This window comes from Manis javanica, chromosome 3, assembly GCF_040802235.1.
Source record: "Manis javanica isolate MJ-LG chromosome 3, MJ_LKY, whole genome shotgun sequence".
Taxonomy (NCBI): Eukaryota; Metazoa; Chordata; class Mammalia; order Pholidota; family Manidae; genus Manis; species Manis javanica.
The window spans coordinates 40726400-40742322 of record NC_133158.1 but is presented as its reverse complement, the minus strand read 5'-3'; the positions used below and the strand labels follow the sequence as shown (position 1 = coordinate 40742322).

The following is a 15923-nucleotide window of genomic DNA, read 5'->3' as shown; positions in this document are numbered from 1 at the left end:
TGCTGTGTCCCTGCTTTACTGTCCAATGCCTTTCTATTTTTATGGGAAGGACATTTCATAATTGCTCTTGCAATGGTGTTCTGGCAGACGGAACATGGTCTTCTTGTGAAACATGTGGTTTTCTCTAGACGGGAAGGAGCCGCACAGGGGACAACATGGGCACAGATGGTTTGTTGGAGCCTCTTTCCTGAACTATTTTATCTTAACTGACGTTACCACGGGATGCTTGCAAATGAAAGCCAGCCTGTCTTGCCTGTCCATCGGGCAATGCTGCAACTGCTGATTCCCATGAAACATTAACTGCTTTAAGTCAATGACATGGCTCTGGGGCGGGAAGGGCCCCCCAGGGAAGGATGAGAGCCTGGATGCTTAGCAGCTGCTGACACTGGGGAGGCTTCTGCTTCTCTCGTTGGATAGTGAGGGTCTGAGACCCCTTTCTGGGGTGTGGCCGTTGTAACAAGCCAACTCTCGCAGCAGGCCCCCAGGGAGGGCTTCCTAGTTGGGCTCTGAGAATTCAGCAGTGGCGGGGGGCTGGCTGTGTTCCTGTCCAGCAGTGAACCCACAGCCGCACCCAGGGAGCTAACTGCTTTGGAGGCCAGGCTCTAGCACCTTTGTACCTATCAACGCATCTTGAAGAGCCGAGAAAGTGCTGCCTGCACAAAGGCACTGATGGGTTCGGGCACCTTCCCCCAGCTGCACACAGACCTCTGGAGGCTGGGATAGCAGATGGGGTCCCTTGGACCCTCAGTCCTAAAGGCTGACTCCCTAGCTGAGAGGCAGGGCAGTGAAGGCAGGAGCCTAGACTTCCTTGGCAGGGTCAGCGCACCAGGAGGGGGTGGGGGTGAGGGGGTGGCTGCTGAGCCTGGAGTCAGCCAGCAGCCCCTAAGGTCCCGGACTGGGGAGTACAGGACCCTCTGCACTTCCCTGGATGCCCCTTGGGGCCCAGATAGAGGGAGAGGGTGCTGTGGGGCATTGAAGGCTAGCATTTGGGGAGGAGGTGGCAGATTACTTTGTGTGGGGGAGAGAATTGTGGCTGGGGGTTTGGACCTTTAGGGAAAGCTGCCATCAGCTCTGGTCCAGAGTCGGGATTCGGACCCTACGGGTCCTCCAGCAGCAGGACAGATGCGGCCGTGTAAGCAGCGCCAAGTTCAGGCTTTTGTGGCCAGTGGCCAGCACCTGCCCTACACCTGGGTGCTGTGTGGTTGGCTCTTTCTGGCTCCCTGTCCCCTTGGGTCCTGCCTTACTGGGAATGTCCTGGCTTGGGGTCCCGCCAGAGGGCTGGGGTGAGGCAGCTGCCGGAGTCTCCAGGCGTCCTGAGGCCGTTGGGGAAGTGGCTCACCCAGGCCGGGCTCACTTGGGTCCCCGCCCGCTCCTGCCTCAGCCTCCCAGCCTCAACCCCGCCCCCCGACCCCAAGCCGCTCTGGGCCGAGGAGAGTAGCTGCCATCGCGCCTTTAAAGGAGAAACTTGCCACTAGCCCCTCGGGACGCGAACACCCAGGACGGTGCCCCGCTTGGGGTCTCTGGGGAGGCCGGACCGGGACGCGGGACCTGGGGCGCGGCAGGCTGCGCTCTCCCGGCCGGTGACGCAGAGCGCGCCGCGGGCGACACGGACAGTGCGGGGCGAGTGACGCGGGGACGCTGCCCTCTCCGAGCAGGTGCGCGCGCCGGGCCGGATGGACATCACCAGGGCCGGCGACGAGGTAGCAGACCCGGCGCTGGGGCGGGGGTGCGGGCAGGGAGGGGGCGCGCGGGATCGGAGGCGCAGGCGGTGTGGGGGAGGGTGCCCAGGGGCGCGGGGGCGGGTACACGGGGGTCCAGGGGTGCAGTCCCAGCTGTGAACACAAGCAAACCGCAGGCTGGAGCTCCTTTGCCACGGGGTGCGGGGACCTGGGCTCTGGCGGGGTGCTGGAGCGGGCTCTGGGCGCGAGCTGGGGGTCCGGTGTCGAGCACAGGTTCATGGGTCTGGCTGTAGCCCCTGCTAAGGCAGGGAGCCCAGGGCGAGGGCTCCCACAGTATCCAGGGCCATCTCTACCCAGTGCTGTGCTACGACCTGGGGAATTGAGGGGCTCTGCCATCTCAGGCTCTCGTTCTGAATCCTGACAAGACCACCTGGCCGTTTGTCCTCGGTTTCTCCTTCCCCTCACTGGCCTCCGCTGTTCGCAGTGTAGATAGTGCTCTCTGCCAGGGTTTCAGAGGCTGCCCTGCCCCAGGAGCTCGGGCTATAGCACACACTTCAGAGAGAGGTGGAGGGAGTGTGCGCTCAGGTCCAGGCCAGCGTGCCCATGGCCACCCTCACATGTAAAAGCCCTTGCTGAGTCTTTGGGGTGGGGGTAGGTGGGGGTGAGGAGGCCGGGCGAGCTCCTGTGTAGGACAGCAGACACCCTGTGAGGGCCCCCCAGGTATGGGGCACAGTAACCTCTGCCCTCCTGAGTGTGTGCTGGGAAGCCCCCGGGACCCCTAGCCAGCTCTGGCTCCTGCAATGTCTCGGTTCTACCACCTGGCTGCTGTAAAATACCACGGCTGCAGGGCTCATGAACATCCGAGGTTCATCTCTCACAGCTCTGGAGGCTGGAAGTCCCAGATCAGGGTGCCAACACGGTGGGCCAGGTCCCCTTCCAGGCTGCAGACATCTCTGTGTGTTCTCACACAGTGGAGGGCAAAGGGGGCTCTTTGGGGACCCCCTGATAGAGGCAAGTCCCATCAGGACCTCAGCACCTCCCAGAGACCCTGCCTCCTAATACCATCACCTTGGGGACAAGGTTTTGACATTGGAAATTTAGGGGAACACATTCAGACCTTAGCACTCTGCCCCTGACCCCACAATCTCATGACCTTCTTGCTCATAAACACACCCGCCCATCCCAGCTGCCCCCAGGTCTCCCTCATCCCAGCGTCACTCTGGAGTCTTGCCTCCACCTCACCCAAATCAGGTCTGGGTGAGGCTCAGGTGCATTCACGCTGAGGCCAACTCCTCTCCAGCTGCGAGCCTGGGTGCGGAACCTGGACAGCACAGGACAGACAGGCCCAGCCCAGAGGGAGCGGTGGGGAAGAAGGAAGGGGTCCCAGGGCCAAGCAAGTCTGGAACCTTACACCCCTGGGGTGGTGGTCCCCCTCTGATGGCTCTGCTGGGGGCGGCCCCATCTGCATCCGCAGCTCTCCTGGGCTGGAAGCACATCCCGTGGCTCCCTGGGTCTGGGGTTGCCCCTGCTACGGCTCCATTGGCACTGCCCTGGTGGTGGCTCTGCTAGGTCTGGTGCCCAAGGTGCTAGGTGGTCCCATCCTTCACATCCGGGGAGAGGCACCGTGACCCCCAGACGTGAACACTCTTCATGCGGGCAGAGACAGCATCCCATAGGTGTCACCATGCCAGGCCTTGCTGGGCCATGCTTGGGGCCACTACGCGGCTCAGTGCTAGAGTTCGAGGAGCTGAGCCCATAACGGGAGGGGTGAGAGGCTGCGGACCCATGGCCTGGGTTCCAGCCTTCAGTGCCCCACAATTCCTTTGAAATCGTTCTGCCCCTAGGCCCTCACACTTGGGGCCTGTGATGGTGGCAGCCCCATGACCTCTGAAATGCCTCGGGTCATTACTGCTGCTGTGGATGGGGCTGACTGTGTCCCTACCGTCCAGATGAAAGCACCAGCTTCCTGGGGTGGCCATCAGTCTGACATCTGTGTGAAATGTGCCACACGCTTTGTCTGCTCTCCTGAGGAAAGCCTTTTCATTCCTTTCAGTGTGGATGGGCTGGGGATTTCCCAAATTTGTAAGTTCCGCTTCCTTTTTGACTAGAAACTCCACCTCTCAGCCACTCCCCATTTCGATTTCACTGTAAGCATTTAGGAGAAGCCAAGCTGCATGGGCAGCTTGCTTAGGAATGGCTGTGCCCAAGTATTCAATCCCACCGCTCCAAGTCCTGCCCTCCACAGCACTAGGTGTGAGTGCCACTCGGCCAAGCTCCCAGCCCCTGGGCAGCGGGTGGTCTCTCCTTTCTGTCCAAGCCTCACCAGCCCCTGCATCCAGCTCATGACCCCTCAGGCATTCTCTGGGAAGGAGGCTCCCCCAGGCCCCCTCTGCTGCTTCTGGGCCATTGCCAGGTGTGTGTCCACCACGATGGAGGCTCCTAGCTGCACCCCCAGCCTCTCCCAGCCTGTGCTGGTCACCCGGATCCAACCATCCCCCCCGCAGAGGGGCTATCACAGCTGCGCCCGGGTTCTGTGTTACCGTGGTGCCCTCACACAAGGGCTTATACCCTTCCTCCCAGTGGGCTTGGGGGCTGGGAGTGAGCCTGGTCAAGGGGCAAGCAGGGAGGGAGCTGCCAGGGAAGGGGTGGCCTGAGCTCTGGGTGTAGCTGAGGGTGTCTGCCCAAGGTCAGCAGCCAGGTGGCTCAACCCTGAGTGCCCAGCACTGAGCTAAGTGGCTCTGAAGAGGGCTGGCCAGGTGGCCCAGTTAAGAGCTGGCAGTGTCTCACTCCCCGACCAATGCCGGTAGCTCCACAGAGGGCAGTGACCTCAGGCTGAAGCCAGATAGGTGGGCAGAGAAAGGCCAGCTGTGAGTGACCCTCACGGTGGTGGAAGGTGATGTGGGCAGAAAGGGCTTCTGGGCAGGAGAGAAGTGATGCCCTGTGACCTGTTCTTTTGCTCCAAGAGGCCCCCTGCTATGCCTTGGAGCACCCGATGGGGGGCATGTGCCTCCATGGATGACACCAGGGTGACACTGTGGGTGACCTTGTGGGGTGCACATGTTTGTTTTTGCATTTGTGAACTGAGGGCAGTCTTCTGTGACGGAGACCTGTCCCGGCCAGGAGCACTGGGCTTAGGAACATGGGACTTGTTCTATATGTCAGACTTGTCTCAGGGGGAGCGCTATGCTGCCCCTGAAGCCTCCTTTACAGTAGTGGAGGCTTTTTTCCTTCTTGGACAATGAAAGCAGTGAGCTGATGCTCGGAAACATGACTGCAGCGCCGTGTGTGCACCTGCGCACTGACCAGGCCTGCCCCCTGGTCTCGGGGCTCCTGTACTGTCAGGCGCCCTTGGGCCATGGTGGGCTAGACTGGGCTCCTTCTCAGGCTGCTACATCATGGATGGGCAACCGCCCTCGGGTGCAGGGGCTCCAGCCTGCCTGGGACCACAGCTGGGGCAAGGCTCAGGCAGGTAGGAAGGTGTGCAGACTGGTAGGCAGATGGGTCCTGCGGGCCACCACCTCATTTCCCCTCTGCTCTATCTCAGCAGCCCTTGAGGTGCCTTCCGGACACACAGCCTCGCAGGCTGGAGGAAACGCTGTTCTGAGGGAGGCAGGAGCCGGCAGGAGCCGGTGGGAGCCGGAGAGGAGGCAGCCCTCACTATGGAGCCCTCACCCCCGAGAAAAGATGGCTCCGAGCTGGAGGAGGGCCTCGGGGTGCAGCCCAGGAGGGTCGTGGACCTGGACATGGTCTCCAATCTCCGACGAAGCAACAGCAGGATGGGGAAGTCACAGTATCTATATGGCAACTGTGGAAAGGTAGGCTTTTGGCCGTCAGGGGGGCCCCACTTGGCTGGTTTGCCAGAGCCCTGTGGGCACAGGGGTCCCCCAGGGAGAGGCATGTTGTCTATCTGGGCAGAGATGCCACTGAGCTGGGCCCCAGCCCAGAAAGGCCCCCTCAGAGGAGCGGGGAGCCAGTGAAGAGTGGCGGGGCCGCCCCTCCTGTGGGTTGCACGGTCCCTGTTCTCCTCCGACTGGGAGAGTGCTGAGTGAACGCTGCAGTACTGGGCCACACGCACAGGAAGCAGGCCCCTCAGCTTCACACGCACTGGCTTCACTTCCCTGGTCAGCTGGGAAGGAGGGGAGTGCGGCCCGCACTCAGCCCGGATGGAGGCAGGTGACCACACCCCTACCTGTCACCTTGCCACTGCACCTCTTGGCCCTAAGAAAGGCCGTGTTGACATATGAACTGTAAAGAGCTGTGAAATTCCAGTTGGGCCAAGAAGAAGTGATTCCACAGGCTCCCTCCCTCCTGAGTCCACACCCAGGACCCTCTGCGTGGAGGTGTTGTGGTGGGGGAGGGCTCAGGTCCCACTTCTCCAAGAAAAGACCCATGAGGCTTGTCCCAAGTGTAGATGTCCAAAAGAGCCTCAGGCCCTGGTCCTCCGCAGAGTGTAGCTCGGGATGCCCGAGGCCTCAAAGTGCCCTTTTCCCACAGCAAGAACATCTTAGTTCGTGGATTCCTGAAAACATCATGAAGAAAGAGTGCGTGTACTTTGTGGAAAGCCCCAAACTGTCTGATGCCGGGTGAGTGCCTGCTTTGTGTCTTCTGCCCTTTTCCCTGCTGCCCTGTGGAGTCGCTGATCAGAGTGAGGCTGGGCCCTGGGGCACAGCCCATGTCTGTGGAGGCCTGGGATGCTCGGAGAGTTCCCGTCTCCCCCAGCTGGCTGTGGGGAGGGGCCTCAGCCATCCTGCTTTGCAGAGTTTAGGTCACACATCCAGGCTGATGCAGATGCAGCTCTGCAGTGGTGCTCGGACCTGAGTCCGTGGCGTGGGCACCGCACTGCACCCCTCTACAGTAGCTTATTTCCCTCTGGAATAGAGCATCATAGGGTCCAGGGACTGGAAGGGGCCTCAGGGAAAGCCCACAGCCCAGACCCCTCGCAAGGAGACCCAAGACTCCATGGGCAGCAGCCGTCGCTTGGCCTTCAAGCCGCTGGACGCTGCCCTCCTGGGCCGCTGGCTTTCCGGGGTCTGCCCACGAATCAGATGAACCTGAGGGCAGCTGGAGGAAACCTGGATGCCTCCCTGTCCTGAACCTTGGAGCCTGGTGCTGGAGCTGGTGTTGTGGTGCTCCCAGAGGGTGCACGGGGCAGTGACTGGGGTGGCGTCCCCCCAGCTGCACCCTAGTCTGTGCTGTGCTGCACACAGGCTGCACAGTCTTCCTTCTACCCCATTTTCTCCCCCAGCACATGCTTCTGCTGTGGAGCCCTCCCTGACCACAGCCCAGCGTGGCTTCCCACTGCCCTGGACTCCATGGGCCTCCTCCAGGCCCCTGGGTGGTTGCACTGAGGCTGTGTGGCTTGTGGTTTTCTCTCCTGCTAGTCCTGAGCTCTGACCAAGGCAGGGTTTCTTTGTTACTTCCTGTGCTGGACAAATAGTCCCACCCAGCTCACATCTGTAGAGTGATCAGTGGGGAGAAGCCTGTTGGGGACACAGGGGAGGATTATGGTAGGGACTCAGCCAGGAATGGTCCTGAATGGTCCCAGCCATGCTGGGTTCTGGGCCCTGTGATTCATCCAGGGTGTTGTCACTGAACAGGCCCTGAGGACACAGGGTTCACTCCCAGCCTGGCTACTCTCCGCTGTGAGACCTTGTTTCCCTGCTGGCAGCCCCAGGGGCAGACCTTGAGTTAGTGAAGGCTGCCCACATGCCCAGGCTGATGGCCCAGAACCTCTGATACAGCAGAGGGAATGGCTTGTTCACTCAGATGTGACTCTGAGTGTGTGTCACAGTATGTAGGACTGGGGACATAAAGCCTGAGAAGCTGAAGAAGTCCTGGGAACACCTAGAGATGTTTTTCTGTGAGCAGGTCGCCACGTCGTTCACAGTGAATGGGGTGTCACAGTCTCCTGCCTAGCCACGTCTTATGACTTAAGGCAGTGACCTAAGTCACGTTCCAAAACCTTGGGAGGAGTGCATGTGCGAGGGCAGGATTTATAGCTGAAAAAGGTATGGCGATTTCCTGGAGGTCCTGGGGCACCGGGACACGGGGTGGTTGTGGGGTGGATGGTGAGGTGCAGTGGGGCCTGGAGGAAAGGGAAGCTGGGTGCGGTGCAGTCACACGGGGGCCTTTTGGCTTGTACCATCAGGCTCAGGGACCCTGAGTCAGGCAGCGCGAGGAGGGCACTCCGGAAGCCCACGTGCAGAGGCCAGCCAGGGGAGCAGACCCTTCCCAGGAGGCAGGTCACCCACCCGCTAGGGGGGCTCTTTCTCCAGTGTCACCGACCAAACAGGCCACTCCGGTGATGGGATGAGGACGTGTCCCTCCCGAGGGGCCAGGGGAAGCTTCCCTCCCTTCCCGGGAAAGGCCAGGAGAGGAGGGCTGGTGAGGGTCCCACCCACCACAGAGGGAGCTTCCTGAACAGACCTGCTCATATGCCTTCCTATTTCAGTGGGGTGTTAGGGTCCTTTGCCCTCCCTCTGCCAAACCGGGGCCCTCCGCCTCCCTCCCCCACCCATACCTAATCAGCCCTGAGCCCGGGAGGAGGGTCTCCATTCGGCGTGACCTGCCGTTCCCTCCCACCACTGCCACCCCTGTCCGTGCTTTCTTCCCGGTCTATCTTGGGACCTTGGGCCCACCAATCCCCCCCCTGGACCGCCAGTCCTCATCCCTAAAACTCAGGACTGAAGTGGATGTCTGGAGTTTTCTTCAGTATGAAGGTGGTTGTCCCCTTCAGGTTGCAGGCTGGGAGTGAACTAGACAGCACGCTCCCCAGGGCCCTCTTCGACCCCTCTGGAGCCAATGGTGGCATCCCATTTGTGCCCCTCTAGGCCTGGACTTCAGGAGCAAGCTCTCATTGCTTAATTTCTGGGTCATCAGTCTGTGCCAGGCTTGGGAATGCCATGTACATGTGAGATATAGTCTCAGCAGAGGGCCAGCTTGTTATAGTCCAACTGGAAGAGACTAAGGAGGACATGGGGGCTGTGTTGGGCCAACACACAAACTCTTGGGCCCTCACCCTGTGACCTCCTCCTCTGCAGCGGGCTGTGCCTCGGGGAGGCCACGCAGTCAGGAGAATCCAAGGTCACACGAGCAGTAAGTGGCAGAGGAGCAGCCCTCTTTCCCTGTGTCCAGGGGTCTCTCCCCGGGTCCAGGAGTCTCTCCCTGGGTCCAGAGGTCTTTCCCTGGGTCCAGAGGTCTTTCCCCAGGTCCAGAGGTCTCTCCCTGGATCCAGGGGTCTCTCCCCAGGTCCAGAGGTCTCTCCCTGGGTCCAGAGGTCTTTCCCCAGGTTCAGAGGTCTTTCCTGAGGTCCAGAGGTCTTTTCCCAGGTCCAGAGGTCTTTCCCCTGGTCAAGAGGTCTTTCCCCATGTCCAGAAGTCTTTCTCCAGGTCCAGAGGTCTTTCCCGGGGTTCAGAGGTCTTTACCCGGGTGCAGAGGTCTTTCCCTGGGTCCAGAGGTCTTTCCCGGGGTCCAGAGGTCTTCCCCCTGCTCTATGGAGGCTTGGGTTTCCTCTTGTTTCAGACTTTTGTTGGTCTCATCTGTACCTAGTCTTCTCTACCATTTCACCCCAGCACAAAGTAGAAATGTAAAAACGTGCATATTTCTGATTAAACAAGGTGTAAAGAACATGTTTATCCTTTCTCTCCTGAAACCCCATTGAATAGCAGTAAAGAAGTAAAAGCTTTCAAACCATGAAGACAACACAAGAGAGGCAGTAGCAGGTTTAAAAGAGCTATTGATGCTTTCTCCCCAGGGGAAAAGCAGAGAACAGAGCGAGGACTCCTGGAGATTGGGGCAACCCACAGTATGACCCCGCTATACGGGGGGCCTGGCAGGAGGGCCAGAGGTGGGGGACCTCGTGCACGCTGTGAGCTCCAGGGCTGAAAGGTTCTGCTTTGAGCTTGCACTGTGTGGGTGTCTAAACCCTTTTATTTTGAAATAGTTTAGATTTACAGGAAGTTGCAAAAATGCTATGGAAATGTCTCATGGTCCCAGCACCAGTTACCACTAATGCCCTCTTCATCTCTGTAACTCTTCATTTGAGAATGTCACGAAAATGGAACCATATGCTGTGCAATCTTTTGAGGCCGGTGCCTGTCCCTCAGCACTGTGCCTCATCCTGCCTTAGATCCCTTCGAGCTGTGTGGGTACCAGCCAACCTCTCTTGCCGGGTGCTCTGTTCCTGTCATCATCATCTCTGAAGTGAGATTTTCGTGGACAAAAAAGAACTGCGTCTTATTTTTTATCCACTCTGCCATTCTCTATTTTTTTTTAAATGGGTGCATTTAGAATTTCACACTTAATGTAATTATTGAGATATTAGGCTGACCTTTTATTTTTGGTTTTCAGTTTGTTTTTGCTATTTCTTTGCTCCTGTCCTCCTGTAGGTGACTTGAACATTTTTTTAGAGTTCCATCTTGATTATCTGTACTGTTTTGGAGTATATGTCTTTGTATAGCTTTTTTTAAGTGGTTGCTCCAGGTGTTACATTATATACCCATAACTTATCACAGTATCTACTATGTGCTGCCATCTGCTGATATACGCATAGCCATCACTGTCTCCTGGTGGTGACATTTACTAGTTTGAATGGCGTGTAGAAGCATTCTTTCCTTTTACATCACTTAGCCTTCCCCACTTATAATTGTTTGCAGTGTTTCCTCTGCATACACCAAGAACCACGCTAGACAGTGTTATGATTTTTGCTTCAACCATCAAACATAATTCATACAATTCAAGAAAAGGCAAATGTGTCGCATTTACCCATATTTTGATGCTTACCATTGTCCTTCTTCCTTTGGATGTTTCCACGTTCCTTCATCATTTCTTTTCTGCTTGGAGAACCTCCCTTGGCCATCTTTCAGGGTAGTCCTGCTCATGGTAGATCCCCTTAGTTCTCCTTCATCTGAGAATATCTTCCCTTTCACAGGTAAATATTTTTTCTGGATAGAGAATTCTGGGTTGGACGGTTATGTCTCTCAGGATTTGAAAAATGTTGGGCTGCTTCCTTCTGGTACTCCTTTCTGGCTTCTGATGAGAAATCAGTTGTTGTTTGGATTATTTTCCCCCAATAGGTAAGGTGTCTTTTCTGTGTTGATGCTTTCAAGATTTTTTTCACTGTCTTTAGTTTTCAAGTTTGACTATTATGTGTCTTAGTATGCAACTCTTTGGGTTCAACCTCTTTGGTGGTCTTTCAGATTCTTGAATCTGTAGATTTATACCTTTTTTCCAAATATGGGAAATTTGGGCCAGTCTTCCTTCCTTCCTTCCTTCCTTCCTTCCTTCCTTCCTTCCTTCCTTCCTTCCTTCCTTCCTTCCTTCCTTCCTTCCTTCCTTCCTTCCTTCCTTCCTTCCTTCCCTCCCTCCTTCCTTCCTTCCTTCCTTCCTTCTTTTTTTGTTTTTTTGCTATTGCAGGTAGTATTTTTTAACAATTTCCCTTTCTAATTGTTTGTTACTTCTGCATAGACATAAAATTGACTTATGTCATGTTGACATTGTGTCGTACAAACTTGTGAGACTTACTTGACAGTTCTTAGAGCTTTTTTAGATTCCTTAGGATTTTCTACACAGTTAGGTCTATGAGTAAAGACACTTTCATGTCTTCTTTTCCATCCTTTCTTTCTTTATTATTGTATTAGCTAGGACCTGTTGGTACAGTGTTTAAGAGCACGGTAAATGCAGAAATCGTTGTCTGGTCCCCAATCTTAGGGGTAAAACATTCCATGTTTCATCATTGTTAGCCATAGGATTTTCACAGATGCTGTTTTTTCTTATCATATTGAGAAAACTCCCCTTTATTCCTAGTTTGTCACAAGTGGTATATGAATGGATGTTTGAATTTGGATGCTTTTTACTCATCCAAGCAAATGATCATTCTGCTAAAATGAAGGATCACGTTGACTGATTTATTTTGGTATCATTAATCTACAATTACATGAGGAATATTATGTTTACTAGACTCCTCCCATCACCAAGTCCCCCCCACATACCCCATTACAGTCACTGTCCATCAGAGTAATAAGATGCTGTAGAATCACTGTCTTCTTTGTGTTGTACAGCCCTCCCCGTGCCCCCCACACATTATACATGCTAATCATTATGCCCCCTTTCTTTTTCCCCCCCTTATCCCTCCCTTCCCATCCATCCTCCCCAGTCCTTTTCCCTTTGGTAACTGTTAGTCCATTCTTGGGTTCTGTGAGTCTGCTGCTGTTTTGCTCCTTCAGTTTTTCTTTGTTCTTATACTCCACATATATGAGTGAGATCATTTGGTACTTGTCTTTCTCCGCCTGGCTTATTTCACTGAGCATAATACCCTCTAGCTCCATCCATGTTGTTGCAAATGGTGGGATTTGTTTTCTTCTTATGGCTGAATAATATCCCATTGTGTATATGTACCACATCTTCTTTATCCATTCATCTACTGATGGACACTTAGGTTGCTTCCATATCTTGGCTATTGTAAATAGTGCTGCGATAAACATAGGGGTGTGTGTGTCTTTTTCAAACTGGGCTGCTGCATTCTTAGGGTAAATTCCTAGGAGTGGAATTCCTGGGTCAATTGGTATTTCTATTTTGAGTTTTTTGAGGAACCTCCATACTGCTTTCAAAAATGGTTGAACTAATTTACATTCCCACCAGCAGTGTAGGAGGGTTCCCCTTTCTGCACATCCTCGCCAACATTTGTTATTGTTTGTCTTTTGGATGGTGGTGATCCTTACTGGTGTGAAGTGATATCTCATTGTGGTTTTAATTTGCATTTCTCTGATGATTTGCGATGTGGAGCATCTTTTCATGTGTCTGTTGGCCATCTAAATTTCTTCTTTGGAGAACTGTCTGTTCAGCTCCTCTGACCATTTTTAATTGGATTATTTGCTTTTTGTTTGTTGAGGTGCATGAGCTCTTTATATATTTTGGATGTCAACCCTTTATCGGATCTGTCATTTCTGAATATATTTTCCCATACTGTAGGATGCCTTTTTGTTCTATTGATGGTGTCCTTTGCTGTACAGAAGCTATTCAGCTTGATATAGTCCCACTTGTTCATTTTTGCTTTTGTTTCCCTTGCCTGGGGAGATATATTCATGAAGAAGTTGCTCATGTTTATGTCCAAGAGATTTTTGCCTATTTTTTTTTCTAAGAGTTTTATGGTTTCATGACTTACATTCATGTCTTTGATCCATTTCGAATTTACTTTTGTATATGGGGTTAGACAATGATCCAGTTTCATTCTCTTACATGTAGCTGTCCAGTTTTGCAAACACCAGCTATTGAAGTCGCTGTCATTTCCCCATTGTATGTCCATGGCTCCTTTATCATATATTAATTAACCATATATGTTTGGGTTAATATCTAGAGTCTCTATTCTGTTCCACTGGTCTGTGGGTCTGTTCTTGTGGCAGTACCAAATTGTCTTGATTACTGAGGCTTTGTAGTAGAGCTTGAAGTTGGGAAGTGAGATCCCCCCCCCGCTTTATTCTTCCTTCTCAAGATTGCTTTGGCTATTCGAGGTCTTAGGTGGTTCCATATGAATTTTTGAACTATTTGTTCCAGTTCATTGAAGAATGCTGTTAGTAATTTGATAGGGATTGCATTGAATCTGTAGATTGCTTTGGGCAGGATGGCCATTTTGACAATATTAATTCTTCCTAGCCAGGAGCATGGAATGAGTTTCCATTTGTTAGTGTCCTCTTTAATTTCTCTTAAGAGTGTCTTGTAGTTTTCAGGGTATAGGTCTTTCACTTCCTTGCTTAGGTTTATTCCTAGGTATTTTATTCTTTTTGATGCAACTGTGAATGTAATTGTTTTCCTGATTTCTCTTTCTGCTAGTTCATTGTTAGTGTAAAGGAATGCAACAGATTTCTGTGCATTAATTTTGTATCCTGCAACTTTGCTGAATTCTGATATTAGTTCTAGTAGTTTTGGAGTGGAGTTTTTTATGTACAGTGTCATGTCATCTGCAAATAGTATGTTGACTGGTTTTTAAATGGTAGCCCAACCCTGTCTTCCTAGGAACACTCCCACGGGTCATAATTTCTTTACATACCTTTCCAACGTTGCCTTCTTTCTCTTTCCTTTGTGGAATTCTGATGACATGGATGTTCCATTTTTGTCATAGTTCCATAGACCCCAGAGGCTCTGTGTATATTTATTTAGATCTATTTTCTTTCTGTTGTTCATTTTGGGTCATTTCTATTGTTCTGTCTTCAAGTTTGTAGATTATTTCCTCTGTCACCTTCATTCTGGTGCTGAGTTTATCTTGTGAGTTTTTTTTTTTTAATTTTGGTCTGTGCATTCTTCAGTTCTAAAACTCCCATTTGATATATCTTCTTTTTCTTTGCTGAGAGTTTATATTTTTTCATTTTTCAAGCATGGTCATCATTTCTTGTCAAAGCATTTTAAAGAGGCTGCTTAAAAACCCTTGTTGGCTGATTCTAGAAGGTATGTACTCTTGGCTTTGGTGGCTGCTGTGTTTTCTCATGCCAGTTGAAATTTTCCTGGTTCCTGGTATGACTAGGGATTTTCGTTTGAAACCTTACTATTTTAAGTATTATGTTATGAGACTGGATCTTGTGTTTTAGCTGGTCCTATGACAGGTCAGTGCAGAAGGAGGGCCCTGCATCAGTATTGCTCGTGGGGGTGGACATTCAAGCTCCCTTAGTCTCAGTTGTTAGCTGGTGGGGAGGGGCATCTTGTTCCTCTTGAGGGGGCAGTTCTAGTCCCCAGTTGGCCTCTGCTGATCCTGTCCTGGCTGGGAAGGGCAGGGGGACCTTGTCACTGACCCCTGCATGACCTCCACTAACACCATGACTGGGGGTGCCTTGTCACTGCTTGGTGGGGTGAAGTCCTGACTCTCCACTGGGCACCCCTGACACCCCCAGTGGGGAGCAGGAAGGAGTCTCATTACCTCTGGTGACTGCATGGTCTTTGCAGGAAAGTGGTGTGCGAATGTGGCTACATGCAAAAGCAGCACGTGGAGGAGGCCACCAGGCCCCATGCCTTCCAGGGCAACCAGTGGGACCCAAAAAAACACGTCCAGGAGATGCCAACTGATGCCTTTGGTGATATTGTCTTCACAGGCCTGGGCCAGAAGATGGGAAAGGTTGGTTTTTGTCACTCCATTGCTCTTAGTATGGACCAGCGGCCACTACTGGGGACCTGCAGGGCCAGGACTTCCTGGTGTGGAGAGGGAGGCTGGACAAAAGCCTGGGGGCACAGCATCTGTCCAGTACTAGGGGCGGGGCAGGCAGTGCGCCACAGGGCTGTTAGGAAACGTGCCTGATCTCAGAGTGCTTGGTCACCAATAAGCAGGGTGGGGAGCAGCAAGCGCCCTGAGGAGGGTGCAAGCCCAGTGGTGTGAGCTCCGGCTAGGAGGCCCTGGGCGGTGTTAGCCAGGGCCTGGGGGGAGCAGGGGTCACCCAGGGCATGGGTCAGGGTAGGCTTGAGGAATGGGGTGAGGAGACAGGCTGGGGGTGGCTCAGAGGCCTGCTGTGGGAAGGCTGATGGTGCCAGGTGGCAGAGTGTGACCCCCAGGGGCCTCAGGCCTGCAGGGGGGCAGGAGTGGCAGAGGGAGGCCCTGGCTCTCAGGTGTGCATCTCAGGGTGGTCCCTGGAGCAAGAGCACTGCCAGACAGCTTCTTGGCCCCACCTGCACCTCCTGGATGGGGCCCCAGACACCCTCCCTGCAACCAGCCTTCTGGAGGACCCTGATGCAGGTCCTGGGCACTACTGTCCTCCAGGGCCTGTGGGGCTGCTTATTTCTGGAACCCTGTACCTCTCAGGCATGGGTGTGGCCACTGCCTCGCCTCTTCTGAGTGGCTGAGACACTGCACACTTGGCAAAAGAGCCTGAACAAGGAGGGGTCTGGGGGTGGGGTCACGCCCACTTCCCATCAGCTCCAGAGCCGCCCTGCATCCACACCGTCACCAGTCGGGTGCCGTGCAAGCCCTGGTCCCTTGTGAGCCACCCTCACGGCTATTCTGGGTTTGACCCAAGAAGAGTGGGGGATCCTTTGCAGCCCAGGGCTCAGGGTAAGAGTGAGCCCTAGAGCATGTCAGGGCCAGAGGCATGGACAGCAGACCCCTGGGGGGCCAGGGCCAGGGGCTAGGCCGCAGGCGCTGGCTGGGAGAAAGCTGTGCTGGATGGAGAAAGACACTCCTTCATGATGGCCATGTTCAGCCTGTGGGTGCAGAGGAGGCCCGCCCCCAGGGACAGGATGGGCATGGGGTTCGGGGGCTCCTGACCCAGG

At 54.0% G+C, this 15923-nt stretch overlaps 1 protein-coding gene across 16 annotated transcripts in view; it reads left to right on the top strand.

The window, feature by feature from the left end:
* The first annotated feature begins 1047 nt into the window (after positions 1–1047).
* Positions 1048–15923, top strand: part of TRPM2 (transient receptor potential cation channel subfamily M member 2) — a 54714-nt gene continuing 39838 nt past the window's right edge. For 2 of the 16 annotated variants that reach the window (XR_012129094.1, XM_073231253.1), the window contains exons 1-4: positions 1071–1700; positions 5224–5494; positions 6174–6262; positions 14610–14778. Coding sequence is in view for 12 of the 16 variants with exons in the window: in XM_073231253.1 (XP_073087354.1) it covers positions 5339–5494; positions 6174–6262; positions 14610–14778 (414 nt within the window). In the remaining 4 variants the exon portion in view is untranslated. Of the gene's footprint in view, positions 1701–5223; positions 5495–6173; positions 6263–7547; positions 7688–14609; positions 14779–15923 lie in introns of those variants that run through there. The other 14 variants (XM_073231251.1, XM_073231244.1, XM_073231257.1 and 11 more) reach the window with 13 other exon arrangements.